Source organism: Zootermopsis nevadensis, unplaced genomic scaffold (genome assembly GCF_977971745.1).
Source record: "Zootermopsis nevadensis isolate Lab colony 2312 unplaced genomic scaffold, Znev_1.0 Znev_ptg000019l, whole genome shotgun sequence".
In the NCBI taxonomy this organism is placed as follows: Eukaryota; Metazoa; Arthropoda; class Insecta; order Blattodea; family Termopsidae; genus Zootermopsis; species Zootermopsis nevadensis.
The window spans coordinates 8,572,176-8,588,811 of NW_028259151.1; the positions used below are offsets into that span (position 1 = coordinate 8,572,176).

At 38.5% G+C, this 16,636-nt stretch overlaps 3 protein-coding genes across 7 annotated transcripts in view; 2 read left to right on the plus strand and 1 right to left on the minus strand.

The window, feature by feature from the left end:
• Position 1: 1 nt before the first annotated feature.
• Positions 2-2,490, plus strand: LOC110836128 (TP53-regulated inhibitor of apoptosis 1). 4 transcript variants are annotated; one of them, XM_022076977.2, is made up of 3 exons: positions 2-155; positions 416-576; positions 1,385-2,490. In XM_022076977.2, the coding sequence occupies exons 2-3, from the start codon at positions 430-432 to the stop codon at positions 1,478-1,480; spliced, it is 243 nt and encodes an 80-aa protein (XP_021932669.1). In that variant the 5' UTR covers positions 2-155; positions 416-429; the 3' UTR covers positions 1,481-2,490. The 4 variants fall into 4 exon arrangements, with proteins under 4 accessions (XP_021932669.1, XP_021932670.1, XP_021932671.1 ...); XM_022076978.2 differs by having other exon boundaries at positions 12-296; XM_022076979.2 differs by having other exon boundaries at positions 15-95.
• P32 (complement C1q binding protein P32) lies at positions 2,471-7,263 on the minus strand. The gene is made up of 5 exons (XM_022076986.2): positions 6,906-7,263; positions 5,454-5,604; positions 5,167-5,372; positions 3,892-3,980; positions 2,471-2,793 (listed from the first exon to the last, which is right to left on the minus strand). Exons 1-5 carry the CDS (start codon positions 7,147-7,149, stop codon positions 2,644-2,646), a joined length of 840 nt encoding a protein of 279 aa, XP_021932678.2. The 5' UTR covers positions 7,150-7,263; the 3' UTR covers positions 2,471-2,643.
• Positions 7,264-7,954: 691 nt separating this feature from the next.
• Prp8 (pre-mRNA processing factor 8) overlaps positions 7,955-16,636 on the plus strand; it is a 36,681-nt gene continuing 27,999 nt past the window's right edge. Inside the window, exons 1-8 of one of the 2 annotated variants that reach the window (XM_022076964.2) lie at positions 7,955-8,121; positions 8,680-8,954; positions 9,933-10,101; positions 11,016-11,180; positions 12,378-12,593; positions 13,818-14,030; positions 14,115-14,240; positions 15,875-15,980. In XM_022076964.2, coding sequence (XP_021932656.1) covers positions 8,693-8,954; positions 9,933-10,101; positions 11,016-11,180; positions 12,378-12,593; positions 13,818-14,030; positions 14,115-14,240; positions 15,875-15,980 — 1,257 coding nt within the window. In that variant the 5' untranslated portion in view covers positions 7,955-8,121; positions 8,680-8,692. Of the gene's footprint in view, positions 8,122-8,295; positions 8,429-8,679; positions 8,955-9,932; positions 10,102-11,015; positions 11,181-12,377; positions 12,594-13,817; positions 14,031-14,114; positions 14,241-15,874; positions 15,981-16,636 lie in introns of those variants that run through there. The other variant, XM_087351629.1, reaches the window with a different exon arrangement.

Here is a 16,636-nt window from a genome sequence, read left to right on the forward strand (position 1 = left end):
CTAGCGGTGGAATTTTTTCTTAATAATTGAATCACATTGAGGTAGATGATTGGGAAGAAAGAATAGAATATATAACGGAATAAAGAAAATAGTGTGTGGGTGCTTGTCATTGGAAAGTTTATTTCCAGAGTTTTGTGTTTAATTTACAATTTTCTGTACGTGTTGTCTTTCTCTACCCTACACTTATTTTTAAGATTTCGTCTAACAATTTCTTACGAAATTTAAGGTCGGACTCCGGCAAGAAGTTGTGACGTGATGGGAATTGCATTCAAATAATTTATTATTCCACATTTCACGTAAATACTGATAGAGTTATTGTATTATTACTAAGTGTTGGTAGTAGTATTATGTCGTGTTCCACATCCGTGGCTTGTATTATAAAAATCAATGGACTAAATACATTATTCTATTGCAGTGTCAGGAATATCCATGAACAGTATTGGAGAGAACTGCAGTGAGCTCAAGAATCAGTATGACCATTGCTTCCTTACTTGGTTTTCTGAGAAATTCCTGAAAGGGGATACAAATGATGAAGTGTGTGCCCCTTTTTTCAAGGTATACCAGCAGTGCGTTAAGGTATGCCTATATTGTAATAATTTAAATTTTGTTAAGAATAGAGATGTAGATCTGTCATGAACGAACGGACACACATTATTACATTCCTTGGAACCTGATTAGACCAGTAGAAACTTGTCCAACCATGTGTAAATATCTCTGAATGTGTAAAATTGTAGTAAATCTGTCATGACTAGTTTATACGAACAACTGTAACATGTTTAAAGCTGTAGAAACTTGTCGAGACCTGTCTAAACCTCTATGAATGTGTCGATATCATAGCAAACCTGTCAAGAGTGGTTTACACTAACAAGGTAGAATTTACAGTAGCAGAGATAACATTTTTAAGGAGAATAAACCTATATAAGAATTTAAATAGACAACTTGGCTGCTGGATTAGCAGATAACAGAAAAAGATGGACATATTTTAAGAATGAATGAAGAGAGGCTCCCAGTGATAGGAATAACAGAGATGTCACACAGAAGGAAGAACATGGGAACAAACTGAGGCCTTTTGTTAAAAAAAAGGAGGCAGGTGGAGAGATTTGGTAGTCAGATAACCCACTTAGGAAGAAGTATTTATGCATGTGTCCCCATGATCTGTAAGTAATTGGTGACATAAGTCATCTCCATCTAATTTTAATTTTATCTTCTGAATCTTTCTTCCAGTTTATATTGTGGCCATTATTATGCAGTGCCCCCTCCATCTTGTTTTTATGTATGTTTAGGTTTGATTATGCATCTTTCAGTTTGGATGTTTTGTTCTCCAAGAACTGAAAACCAGTTCTCTCAAACCCTCTACATCTCAAAACTTCTAATTTCTTTACAGAAAGCTATGAAGGAACACCACATTGATTTGAAGGAAGTTGAAAAGGACGTACTGGGATCTGCAGATGAACATGCCCCTCCACCAAAAAATACTTGACAGTCAAAGCAAATGGGGTGGTGTGGCTGGTTATTTTCATGCACATTGCCCAAGGCCCTGCCTTGCCAACAACCAATTACTGATAAAGAAAAGCAAGAAATAAAACATAGGTGGTCACAGCATATATTAGAAGCTGAAACAGCTGTCACAGATATGTAGATTATATCACAATTTAATGTATTCCAGTTTCTTTTCTTAGCTTACAATATTACTGGTTCCAATTTGTAACTTATTAAAGGCTGTCTGTCCTACGAAAGGATCCTGCAGGTCTGAGGCAGAGTATATAGTCTGTTGTATATTTTATTGCGTGTATATGAGGAGTTTTGTTTTAAAGTATAATTTTTTTCACTAATGTACGAGGCGTGTCCCAAAAGTAAGTTTCCCTGGGGCCGTTTACAGTAACAAAACACAATTTCATGGAAATATTTATTGCAACAGATACAGCAAGTGTCCAGCTATTTTTCAACATATTCGCCACCGGAATTGAGACATTGGTCATACCGTGGGACCAACTTTTGAATACCTGTGTCGTAGAAGTCTGCCGCCTGGGATTGGAACCACTGTGTGACAACCATCTCCGCCTCTCTGTCACTCTCAAAACGCTGACGCTGACCGGACAGGAATTTCTTGAGGTGTAGGAAAAGATGGAAATCACTGGAAGCGAGGTCCGGGCTGTAGGGTGAATGATTAAACACCTCCCAGCTGCTCCTGCAGGAGACTTGCTGTCCGTCGAGCCGTGTGCGGCCTAGCGTTATCACTGACCGCACTTCACAGTCGGCGGGAGCTGGAATAAGAACCTCCATCTTCAACAGCTGCAACGATGCTACTGTGAGAACGCGGGAAGTACCGTTAGTGCATGCGCCATGCTACGTCATTGCTCTATCACGTACGCACAGTCGCTTGGCGCAATATAAGGTTTGCTAGCTGTGGGACAAGTGGGAAACTTACTTTTGGGACGCACCTCGTACCTGGACATTGATGGAAATAAAATTTGTTTCATTATTAAACAATCTTTATTGTTTACTTCACACTGCTTTACACCCTTTCTTTGACAATTAATAATTTGCTGATCATGTATGAAATCATATTATTGCGTACAACAATAATGGAAATGTTTATGAGCAGTAAATCAGCTACATGTTCATCAGTAACACTTAAACATCTTACTTTCCTGAGACAAATTTCTTGGTATTTTCCAGCAGAGCAATGTACAAGCTATGTTCGTATGCTGTACTGAAATCTGACAGTTTGTCAACAAATTCATTGGAGATTCCCCTTTCTTCCAGAAGATTCATGAGCAAGTCATAAAGACACTGAAATATAAACAAATTCTAATTAGTATATAATTTACAAAATACTTGTTTAACAAACAGATATTTTGTCATTACACAAAAGTATTTATCAAAGATGACAATCCAAACAGTCTTCTTATTTTGATCTTTGACAAGTCTCCAAATTAGGAGTGAACACCTTTTCCTTAAACAATGTGAATTAAAATAAAAAATATTTTTATACAAAAGACCCATTTACTTCCGGCCGGGGCATGATTCTGACCACTCACCTCATCTAGTGCTGAGGTCAAGAAAGGGAGGAGCTATACCTCCTATCGCCCCAAACGCCTGTATGGCACGTAGCGGGGCAAACTTTATTTTGATGTAAAAAGTGTCAGAAAGAAGTTGACAGGAATGTCATGATAACAAAGCCAGAGAAAACTCTCAATTCAACACTTTCCATGCATGTACAGTTAAGAAACTGGCAGTGCAGATTATTTTACTCACTATAATGATGTTTTCATTATAGGATGTATTCACTCTGTTGTAAAAGTAAAGCTGTCTGACTATATGCAGTTCAGACACTTGGGGGGGGGGGGGGGGGCTGTATAGCTCCTACTCATTCTTAACCTCAAAACTAGATAGGGGTGAGTAGACAGTGGCACACCCTGGCCTCGCTTTATCCCAGAAATAGGACTCCAGTACCCATTACACAGGAGGCTGGGCGGCGGTCTGGATGCAGAGGCTAAAGGAAAAATCTTCTGGCCCGGGCGGGGATTGAACCTCTGTTGTCCAGTCCGTAGTCAGTCATTATACTGACTGAGCTAATCCGGCTCTCTCTATCGTAGTAATACTATAGATAATTTAGGTTTTTGTGACCAATTATGCAGCAGAATGAGTGATTAGTGTATCTTGGCAAATAAAATATTGTGAATAAAAGGAATTCACAGTTGCATAAAAGTTTAAATGACTGTATTTAGTGAATCAGCTAATTCATGATCAAGAAGTCATTTATTAATGGAGAGCATGATTCTATATAAATGTCTTCTTGAGATCCACAGTTTCTCCTCACTTTACTGATGTCCAAAGGATGTCTGTAACACATAATGCAAGTCTAAAGCCACTAACTACACTTCTTACCCCATCTAAAACATCTCCAGCGACAGCATAAGCTTTGTCATTCCATTCTCCATTAAATATAGTGACTTCATCAATTCCAAAAATGTCATCTGAAATCAAATTAATTCAAGATAAAAAAAGAAAATCCTCTAGTGGATTTACCAACACACCAGTCCATACTCTGCATTTTACATGTTGAATTCAAAATAAACAGGAATATAATGAGACAGTAACTCACCTTTGAAGTACAAAGAAATTAAAAGCACCATATAAAACGATGAAATAAACAAAAACAACATAGGGGTTTCAATATACAGGGCTATTCAAAAAGATTGTTGAGGTTTTGTGAATTTTTGTGGGGCAATGCATTAAACATACGACTATTATCATTACACTGGTGGATAGAGAAACTCTCAAAGTTTTGTTCTGTACCGCCCGCCATCCAGTAGTTACGCGTTTGGCCGCCAGGTGCCAGATTTTGCAATATGGCGGCTAACGGTAAGGAGAAGACTTTTTGTACTCTCGAATATCATCAAAGTCGGTCCGTTACCGTTGTCCAGCGGCACTTCCACACGAAATTTGGGAAGGATCAAGTCTTTGTCCTCCCTCTATCTGCGACTATCCTGGATCTGAAGGTACATATCAGAGCCGCCATTCTAAATATCACCGCAGACACGCTGGGGCGTGTGTGGGAGGAAATGGACTATCGTGTAGATGTCTGCAGATTGGCAGAAGGCGCACATATTGAGCATTTATAATGCATGTAAAAAAACTTTGAGAGTTTTGCTACACAATAAAACAAGATTGGTATTCCTACCTCAATTGTACTACGTGTAGTGATTTTTTAAAACCCTGACAATCTTTTTGAATAGCCCTGTACATATAAATAACTGCTAGAGCAACTGTTCAACCAGCTTCAGTCATTTACATCACAAATAGAGAGAAAGAGAGAGAGAGCATGTGGCTGTGAAAAAAAATACCCAAACTAAAACATTACACTTTTTTCATATGTGGGCAATAATACTACAGCACCTGTCACTGGATAACAAACAGATAATTATATCTTGAAAGCCCTGTCTCAATACTTTTCATCCTAAGAAACTTTTGGACATTATTCCAATTTAATTTTCATGCAAGAGGCAGCCGAAGTAAAATACATTTCGGTGCTTAAAAATAATTTCAATCCGTTAAAATTCTAACATAAAAAATATGCATGCAGCAATTTACAATGGATTTGTCATGTCTTTTATCTGTTTCACAGATTATTTTCAACACAAATGTAACAATTATACATACTGTAGTCATCTGACTGCTGCACACTGTCACTTGGTAAGAAGGAACAAGTGAAACTCAGAGTCTGATCGCCAAGCTGAAGATCCACATCAAAAGTAGGTTTTGACTTCAACTCCGCAAAATCTGGCCTATCCATGTTGGGGTTCAACTCTGGTTCAGAATCACCATCAGTATCAACTGTGTGATTCACGTTGAAGTTAACAATTACACTGTAAAAGAAATTTATGACATGACAAGTCTTCATAATTTATTAAACATATCTTCATAAATGTCATGCATTCAATACATACGTTTCATTTGCCGTTTTCTTTGTTAATGTCACGTCAGCTCCATTCAATTTAACTTCAAAGTCATCAACCTTACTAGGAATGGATTTAATCTTTTGTGCCTTACATTCAGCTGCAATCTCTTCAGACAAAAACTGAACCAATTCCTGTTCACCTGAAAATTTCAAATTCTCGTTGAAACTTCTCTCAAGCTATATCAGTTATAAGACACATTATTTTCATTCAACTTCAAAATCACTCTCTGCAAATCTAATAATGGAAGTAAAACATAAAACACATTCGATGCAAGAATTTATGGTAGTGGTGATCGTAGCAGTAGTAGTAGTATTTTCTGTCTTGAAATTTGTATACAGTATGATTCAATATTATACATACAAATTTTAGTGGAGAGTTGTTTTTCCAAAAACAATGACAAAAGTTTGCAAGTCCTTAGTTTTCAAGTTAAGGCTCTTCTTACATGCTGCAATTTGATGGATAACGCATGGCTGTATATCATATTGCCTGCCTCACAGTCTTGGTACATACTGTTATTATTAAAACAGCATACCCAAACAGAGCATCAGAGTGTATGAGATGGCATTAGTCACAGTCACATCTAAATTCACTATATTCCCACATGTGCATGATGGCTGCCTAGTAATGTCTCAGACTTGCCAGATGTGGCATGAATACACATTGTATTTGTACCCACAACTAGATCTCAAAAGTCCCATGTCCTTGTTTGTGAGTAAACCAATATCAATGGTGGACAGTCAGGCAGTTGTCCCAGTCACACCATAGTCAGTGTTAGTTGTCATTGATGTTTCAGGCTACTAAATATCACTGACTATAAAAACCACTGTTGCTTAATGGCCCACTTCTTTGGAGTATATTGGTGACTGGGTTCCAGGATCAACCTCAAGCGTAAATCCCACAGCTCTGTTGAACCTTCTGGGATGTAGCTGGTTCTCAATGGCCTCTTTCACTTTACACACAGTATGAGCTGCACAGCAAATGATGCCAATGAAAATCAGCTACTTCCCACTTCAATAGCAGCATGGGATTCACTTCAAATTGTTGCTGGATCCAAACAACCAGGTTATTCAAAATTGAGCCATCAAGCAACAACTTTAGTAATAACAGCTAGTAGCCTGATTTGTCCATGTTTTGCAGCAGTGTGATGAATGGAATAACTGACCACCTGCCTCTACCACTTCCTGTTAGCTCACTCAAAAGAAGAACATGGGGCTCCAAGAGCCAGTCAAGGATACAAATGAAGTGGGTGGTCATGTCACACATCAACCTTGATGATGAAGGCAGTCTTCAAAATGTTCAATTGGAAGTCCATACATTGCAATCGGTCACTATATAACCACTAAAAAATCTAAGAACAACAAAATAAAGCAGCTAATTTAAAAATACTATAACATAAGACGCTTTATTTTAGCGTAAATATAAATTTTCAACTGTATTTACTCTTCGTATGCTGCAAACGCTGGCTGCCACAACCGCAACTGCATAGGTTGGTTGGGTTATAAAATTTCAAACTGCTAACTTTACTGTCTTCCGATTTCGTTGAACACATGTGCCACAAAGTTCTTGCAAAATGTTGTTTGGTTGTACCGGCCACGGTACTTCCTGGCAGCAATGCTTGTTTCAGTGGATTAGTAACGCTTTTAAATGATGAGAATCTCAGAGCAGCTTTCATCATCCCATTCATTTTCTTATAAACAATTAACCTACTAATACCGCCTCCTACTAGCGAAAACGCAACGCTAACAAACAACGGAGCACGATATTACAGAGCAGCGTAGATGAATAGAGGATTAGAATTGGTCAGAGATAACCTGTCTGTAGAAACTTACAACACCAACCTTGTAGACATGAAACTCTAATACACGACCGTAGCGCCGTAGGTATTGTGCTACCACGTACACATCATTCTGTCGTACGTACATACGTACATGCATGCATTCATATACATACATACCATCCCAACAATTACTCCATTCATACACAGAAAAAGGTAATGGCACACCACTTCTGGATCATCTGCCAGGAACGTATATGAACAGGTCCCAGTCCGAGAAAAGGATGGAAGGATCCTGTTCATATGGACCTGTCGTCAGACAGAACACTAAATAAATAAATAATAAACATACATATATATCATTAAAAATGTCTGTCTTCTGGTGGAAGTTTATCGACGTTTCATAGGTCCTTGTTGCCTCCAAGATTTTGGCGCCTTGCTGATGGACGCAGCAAAGACCCTCTGAATGGTTGGTGGACTTCTACCAGGCAACACGGCACTACACCCCCTTTACAAATATAAATGAAACTTTAAATGGGTTTTGTACTATTGATAACTACCTCGAAATGTTATCTTTGAATATCATACGACCGTTTATATAAAATAAGGGAAAAGGAAATTTGTGGGCTGGACTGGCGGTAGGCCATCAGTAGTACTGTCGTACGGTGGCCAAAGTATGAATTATCAGAGTTATCTGTAATCGTTAACTCTGTGATGTGTGGTGTGCGTCCATTTTAATGTGTTATGTTGTTAACGCAGTGGACGTTGTTAGTACTTTGTGCATTAAACTATGTGATTATTTGAAGAAATTGAGAAGAAGTAAGCAAGTATACAGTTAAGAACGTATTGCTCTTCGGACTAAGGAAGTATTTAAAGCACTGGGTAAGAAATGTTTGTCAAGTGTTTTCGTGTAGAATTCACGGTTGCATGTTTGTAGAGGTGTTTTATAATTTACTCATATTTGATGGAATTTTGAAAGTTCGTGTATTGCTTCGCTCCATACATCATAAGCAAAATTACAGAATTATGAAATATTTCTATAGTTGGCGTTCGGTAATTTCTGTTGGTAGTTACGGCTTTAGGAAGACATTTTGGTTTTATTTTTTTAGCTTATGTGTACACGTTCTTTCCCAAACTGGAAAGGAAACGTGCCGGTGTTTACTTATTCTGGAAGACTTGACATTGATGAGTGTGTTCTTATATGTTGAAGACAACGTGATTTCACATTTTAATAGAATAACTTTGTTCTTTGTAAAATTAGTTTTTCTGGTTTCATGTGATTTGAAATTGAAGTAAGTTTTTTGTAGGTAATTTAGTAGTCTTGGCTAACGAGTTTCAAAATTTCTAGAATGAGAGAAGAAAAGCTCCTTCTCTGCACACTGCTTCTTATGCTGTTATCAAAGAGTATTTCTGTCTGTGAGTAATAGTGGTTAATTACAGGGAGGCCTGAACAATGGCACTTCCTCCATACCTGTTGGGACCTCATCCATGGGCCACTATGATGGCACAGCAGCAGGCAGCCCATGCTCAGTTGGCTGCAGCTGCACAGGCACAGGCACAAGTCCAGGCAGCACATGCGCAAGCTGCGGCACATGCGGCAGCAGCGCAGCAGGCTCATCTTCAGGCTCAGGTGCATCAAGTGCACCACCATCCTCCACATGCACAGCCACACAAGCAGCATGAGATCGTCACAGAAGAGAAACTACAGGAGAAAGGTTGGCAAGAGAAGTGAATGTGAATTGATGCCGTAAAATTTAGTACACCTGACATTAAATGCTACTATAAGCACATACAAGAGAAGTCTGATTTGGCGCATTGCAACCATTCATGTCTTATAGTTTTGGAACTGAAGTAGCCTGCCACTGAACCACAGACCAGGATCAAATTCTATCATGCATTCACGTTGCAGCGAACCTTTTATCTATCTTACCGTTATCTGCCAATCAGAATTTTGACCACAGTTCTGGGAAAGTAGACACAAATTTCACAATTTGCTACATCAGTCATAAATTAAATGTAAGCTTTGGCCATTTCCATGTCACTTTTCTTTCCTGACTTTTAGTAACCCATTTATTGATGTAAATATGTCTATATGGAAGGGTCATTCGGCAAAAAAGTGTCAGTGGAACCACGGTTCCGGATAATTTGACGTAAATACGTCTATGCGGTAAGGAGTTTATATAGTGGCTTTATACACGCTTTACAATTGATTAAAGTTTCAGTAAGACACTACTGCCTACCTTGAATTAGTTACGCTTAAGATGGGCCTGAGGTAGCTGAAATATGTTATAAAATTTGTACGTTTTAAAGTATCAAACACCATAACAAAGAAAGTAATGTTTTAAACACTTGTATGGGTGATGGACATGGATTGGTGTGTACGTAACAATCGGCGCACAATCTAAATTTCAAATCACCAAATAATATTGCAAAGAAAATGACAATTGCAAGTGACCACTAGGCAAAGATTTTTGTGTCCAGATTCAATGCCCAAGATGAGTTCTATGGTACAGTTATTTCTGAGCTGAATTTTCAGGACAGCAGAAACATATGTAAGGTGTATATAATTACTTTTGAAAATACTTGGTACCACAACAAAACTTAACGTAACAGCGTAGAATAATATTTTCTTGTGTTAAGTGATTGTTCTTTTGTTAATTTTAAAACTAATAGTAGTTAATTGAAATTTACAGCACAAAAGTGGCAGCAACTGCAGTCTAAAAGATATTCAGAGAAGAGGAAATTTGGGTTTGTTGATGCCCAGAAAGAGGACATGCCCCCAGAACATATTCGTAAGATTATTCGTGACCATGGAGATATGAGCAGCAGAAAATACAGACATGATAAACGAGTCTATTTAGGGTATGTAGACAGATTATTTTATGTATGTGTTTATGCATGTTTCCCATGAAATCAGTCTTTACTGTCAGTGGCTTGAGGAATAAATGGCCTTTTGTTTTTGCTTGCAGTGTGGGAAGACTCAGGTGTACATGCTTAGATTTATATTGAACTATAGACATTGGTCTTTTATTGTGGCATTTATGTTTTTTTTATAGTGCCTAGAATCTTCTGCATATTACTTTGATGGTTTTGTACCTTTACATATTTTTGTATCTGTTGTAGTGGTATCGCAGAGAGCTTTGTTAATATTTCCTGATCTGTATATCATGTTGTGACCGCCACGGTGGTCTAGCGGTCAGAACGCTGGCCTTGTAATACTGGGGTCTCGGGTTCGATTCCCGGCGGTGCCCGAATTTATGACTTGTGTTGGGCAAGGCCGTGGTCTAGGCAACACGGAGTTTTCCTCCGTGGCATCCCAACAATTACTCCATTCACACACAGAAGAAGGCAATGGCAAACCACTTCTGGATCATCTGCCAAGAACGTATATGAACAGGTCCCAGTCCGAGAAAAGGATGGAAGGATCCTGTTCATATGGACCTGTCGTCAGACAGAACACTAAAAAAATAAATAAATAAATATCATGTTATATGACCCTTGGTCCTCCCACAAAATTTGAGTTCATGTAAAAATTACTTCTAGTTATTCTTCATTTTGCATTTTTGTTTTGTTTTGGGTTTTTCTACCCATTTCTGTCTTAATTTTTCCCCACACCTGTTTGTATGCAGCCAGGTTATCAAATACGTAACCTTTACGTTTAGATAGTTTTAAAATTCCATAAGAAATGTGGGTATTACATTCTGAGAGGAAATTAATGTTACAGCTGTTGAGATTTATTTTCATTTACTGATTATGAGTATTGCCTTTTTTTACAGTGCATTGAAATATATGCCTCATGCAGTTATGAAACTCCTGGAAAACATGCCAATGCCCTGGGAACAGATCCGGGACGTGAAAGTCTTATACCATATAACTGGAGCCATCACTTTTGTGAATGAGATACCGTGGGTCATTGAACCTGTGTATATAGCGCAGTGGGGGTGAGTAATATTTGCACACAATCATGAACAGAATTAGTGGCGACAGTTGAACATACAAACTTTTGACATGGAAAAAGTTGCACTTCACCGTTATGTTATGCTGTAGCTAAAGACTTCCAAGTTTCAATTTATTGTAATGCAGGAATGTTTTAATGTGGTTTTAATCAATCCTTTGTTACATATATTAGAATTGTATTTTGAAAAAGGCTTCAGATGCATCTTTGACATTCAAAAACTAGCAGTGCAATATTACAGTAATATTTATATCCTGCCATATAATTTCTTATATAATAACCTTTGCATGTGGTACAGTGTCATTCAGGGTTTCAAACAATATGGTTGCCCGCTCACCATGAGTTAACATACATCAGTGGTAATTATAACTGCCACGGTGGTCTAGCGGTTAGAAAGCTGGGCTTGTAATACTGGGGGGTCCCGGGTTCGATTTCCGGCAGTGCTCAGATTTACAACTTGTGTTGGGCAAGGCTGTGGTCTAGGCAACACGGAGTTTTCCTCCATGGCATCCCAACAATTACTCCATTCACACACAGAAGAAGGCAATGGCAAACCACTTCTGGATCATCTGCCAAGAACGTATATGAACAGGTCCCAGTCCGAGAAAAGGATGGAAGGATCCTGTTCATATGGACCTGTCGTCAGACAGAACACTAAATAATAATAAGATGAGGTGGTCTAGCGGTTAGAACGCTGGGCTTGTAATACTGGGGGGTCCCGGGTTCGATTTCCGGCAGTGCTCAGATTTACAACTTGTGTTGGGCAAGGCCGTGGTCTAGGCAACACGGAGTTTTCCTCCGGGGTTTCCCCGATTTCTCCGTGGCATCCCAACAATTATTCCACTTTCATCATCATCTCGCAAAAAGGGGGTCTCAGCAGGAGCGTTAAATGTCGCGGTCCTGATCAAACCCATGTACTGATGGGTCGTGAATCCTGCTAACCGCCAATGCACACCATGCTGAACGGTGTGTACTGGACACGAAAAAAAATATGGCAATTATGAAGATACGTAGGTGTAGGATACTGATGGTCTGTGGAAGAAGGGATTTCTGTGGGTGGGTAATATATTTAAGTTTTATTAATGGATCCCTGGTGTCATTTCATTTTACCTGTTTTTTTAATAATAAGTAAACTGCATAAATTTAAGATTTGTTTATATGATCAGAATGTTTTAAATGTTAGGACAATGTGGATTATGATGCGCCGGGAGAAGCGCGATCGTCGACACTTCAAAAGGATGCGTTTTCCTCCATTCGATGATGAAGAACCTCCACTTGATTACGCTGATAACGTATTGGACGTTGAACCATTAGAGGCCATCCAGATTGAACTTGACCCAGATGAAGATGTTTCTGTCTGCAAGTGGTTTTATGATCATAAACCACTAGTAGGAAGCAAGTGAGTTTTCCATGACTTTTTTTTTACAGAAATGTGCATCCATTGTAGTTAAAATCTTTTACATGCCAGTTGCATTATATTCCAGTAAGAACTTTTCCTGTCATTTTCATCTACCTTTCCAGTGTGCGTTCTTGGTCTATTACAGGTGTTACACTGTACTGTTTTGTATGAACCATGCTTTGACATCGTTCCATGCTGTGCTGCCTGGTTCCGGAGGGGGGGGGGGCGTTAAAAAGCATCTCTTTAACTAACACTTTTCAGCTCTTTGATGTCAAATGGGTGATCCAACTCCTACTGTACTATTTTTTTTCCAAATTATCTTAATGGCTGACGAAAATGGTTTGGCTGCACATCAGTCGACATCTTTAGAGCTGCAGTCTCCAAATCTACGCTGGCCATTTGGATCGCCAACCTTCGCAAGAAGAAGAGGGTGATCCAAGTGTGCAGTTACAAATAATGTCGCAGGGTGCTTGTTTCCAGCACAAATTATTTGCCTCAGCTCTTTTTGAACAGATTTTAATGAAGCATAATACTGGATAAAGCATGTTAAGATTTCTTCTTCTTCTTCTATGGCGCTCCGGTCCGTATTCGGTCCTTGGCCTCCTCAATTCTCCTCTTCCATTCGGTCCTCTGTTAGGTCTGTCTGTCCGAGGCTTTGATCGAGGTCTCGAAACATCTTCCTTTTTACGGCGCAAGGTTGTTAGCCTTGCGACCAACCCTCAACCTGGAGGGCCAGAGTACCTGTCTTAGTCTGACCTCTCCCCCTCGACCAATCTGGCTACGGAGGCCCTACCAGTAACTCTTAGGGTCACTGAGGTACTCAAGCCCCACCACCACGACAAGGTGCGGGTACCATTAAGTGGGGATGTTAAGATTTAGTGATGTGAATTTAATTTATTGATCACATTCACTTTTGGTCCATATGGACAGTGGCTGCTATCTCAAATCTTGCTAAATATCCATTATACAGAGAAATTATTATAAAAAAATTGTAGTTATTAATAATGTCAGTGTTGGGAATTCCTTAGATTTAGTTTTTGAGAAAATAATAAATTAATAATTTTGTATGTCTGTAAGTGCACTTCAAGACAGATGTAATTTCTCCAGAACAGGGAAGATGTTCTAAGAATTGAAACTTATTGTTATTAAGTATATTTCAGTGACTTATTCTTTGTGTGTTTCATATCATAATCTGAGTTTAGAGTCGCGGGTATTGTGTTTCAGACACGTAAATGGTTCAACATACAGACGCTGGAATTTGTCACTACCTCAGATGGCCACGCTCTATCGACTTGCTAATCAGCTTCTCACAGACTTGGTGGATATCAACTTCTTCTATCTCTTTGACCACAAATCATTTTTCACCGCTAAGGCATTGAATATGGCTATTCCAGGAGGTCCAAAATTTGAACCTCTTATCAAGGATTCGAATCCTGCGTAAGTACTTGTTAAATCTTTTATGAACATCGCAGATGGTGCACTTTGATGATGAGAAATTATTTTAATTAACAATTTTTACAGGGATGAAGACTGGAATGAGTTCAATGATATCAACAAGATAATCATACGTCAGCCAATCCGCACAGAATACAGGATTGCATTTCCATACCTCTATAATAACATGCCCCACTATGTTCATCTTTCATGGTGAGTAGGCTCTTGGATAATCCATAATCCATGTCTTTTTTTTGCATGAAGTTCTTCTGCAAACTTTGTGCTTCGTAGTTCTTAGTATAATAATTGAGCGTGGAAAGGGGTACTCCAGTTTGGGTAATTTATATTTTCCAGATTTACTAATAAACAACTAAAATATGTTAAATACTATTTTTGTTTGTGATATTTTTCATTTGATACTACATAATTATACCGCCACGGTGGTCTAGCGGTTAGAACGCTGGCCTTGTAATCCTGGGGTCTCGGATTCGAGTCCCGGCGGTGCCCGAATTTATAACTTGTGTTGGGCAAGGCCGTGGTCTAGGCAACACGGAGTTTTCCTCCGTGGCATCCCAACAATTACTCCATTCACACACAGAAGACGGCAATGGCAAACCACTTCTGGATCATCTGCCAAGAACGTATATGAACAGGTCCCAGTCCGAGAAAAGGATGGAAGGATCCTGTTCATATGGACCTGTCCTCAGACAGAACACTACAAATAAACTACATAATTGCAATTTAATGTCAAATTGAATTATAAATTGAGTTGATATATACCCTCATCTTTTTCATTATTCTTCCATATTATATAACTGTGTACAATGTTTAGACCATGCTTTATTTTAAGTCATCTGAAGTTCTGAATATTTTATGTTTAGTCACGCTTGTTTTATAAGTATCTTTGAAGTTTAAGATGCTTCACTAGCAGCGTGAAACAGGAACTGTGATTGCGTGTTAGTTGCTTTTCCCAGGCAGAAAGGCATCTGCTGAGGTCACAAACATTGGCATACCATCAGAATTTTCTGTGGCCGGAATGCCCCATATTATATAATCGCATACTTTTTTTTTTTCAAGAAATTTGAGTTATTTGTGGAGATGATAGCAGATTCTGATCTAACTGTTCAGTAATTCATTGCCACATTGCGTCAGTCAGCAGCGACATATTATAGACAAATGAGCAAAGAAATGTTGATCCTGTGCTGATAAATGACTGGCAGCATTTTTAATGCGTGTTACTTTTCAACTTGCGGTGGAAAGGGGTTAATTTTGCACTGATGAGCTGTACTAGAGTCAGTAACATGCTTTATATTCATTTTTAAACTTTTTATTCTTTGATTTCGTAAGTTCTTATAATAATTCTCAAATATTTTACTGCTGTTGAAATTTTTTTGTACCGAAATATTTTCATGTGACCCTCAAAACAAAAACTTGTTATTTTCAAGTCTTTAGTTTAAATTTAATTTCTAAATTATGATCCATACTCAAGAAGCGGTTGGAGGTGTACTTACGAATGTTGTGGGTGGATCTGCTGTTGGCCACAAGGGAGTTTTGGGATGTTCTATATTAAGCCGATTTGGTATTTTGTTTTTGTTGCTGCGTTGAAAACACTTTTTTTTTTACAGATGTGTAGTTGAAAATGGAAGTAGCTTCTTCAAGCTGCATTCAGAATATGAAACACTTCCATACAGCATCCCTCCAAAATTAATTTTGTCTTAACAAATGAAATATTAACAGATTCTTTATTGCAGAATATTCACTACTGAAACATAATTTATCTTTGTGTCACATTGTGAGAACCATGCTTCTAGGTAATGTATTTTGCAGTTACAGTGTTGTATTTTCAGGTACCATGCACCAAATGTGGTTTATATCAAGACAGAGGATCCAGACTTGCCAGCATTCTATTTTGATCCGCTGATCAATCCTATATCTCACAGACACTCTCTTAAGGTAAATAAAGAAACGTTATTTGCATAGGTCTAAAATTATACTTTTCTAATAATTTATACATGCCCTGTTTTGCAAATGATAATAGGCACAAGGTTTTTTACTAATAATGTCATCAAAAATCTGAAGATAGATTTTGATACACCTTTCTTTTAATCCTTGCTCGTCTTACTGTCAGGTGTACTACTCCAATGTAAGAGGAAGGCCGTCTGATAATGAGGACTTCGTTCCATTTTATCGTTACACACTGCTATGTATTTATTTAGCATTTTTCCGTCGTTAACAATCCCATTTTTGAATAGATGCAGAGTAGAAGATTGTGAGGTAGATTACATGGCTACAAATGTTAAACTTGTAGGTTTGAGCGTGAGAGTGTTAATGGAGGGAAAATTTTCTGGATGTATTGGTATTACTTTCTTAGCTGGAAAAAATTCCTCAACATTGCACCAAAGAGTTATGCTTTACCCCTTCTCCCAGGCCTTGCCTTTGCTAGGTTGGAAACCCCCCTCAGGTTAGATCATCCACGCCGTGGGAGGACTGGGAATTCGCTTTAGAAGTTTGACCACCAGTGTGGCCAGGCCACTTCTGGGGACTTTGCACCTTGGCCCTCCCCCCATTGTCAGTCTTGCAGACGACTGTGATCTTAGAGATACTAGTAT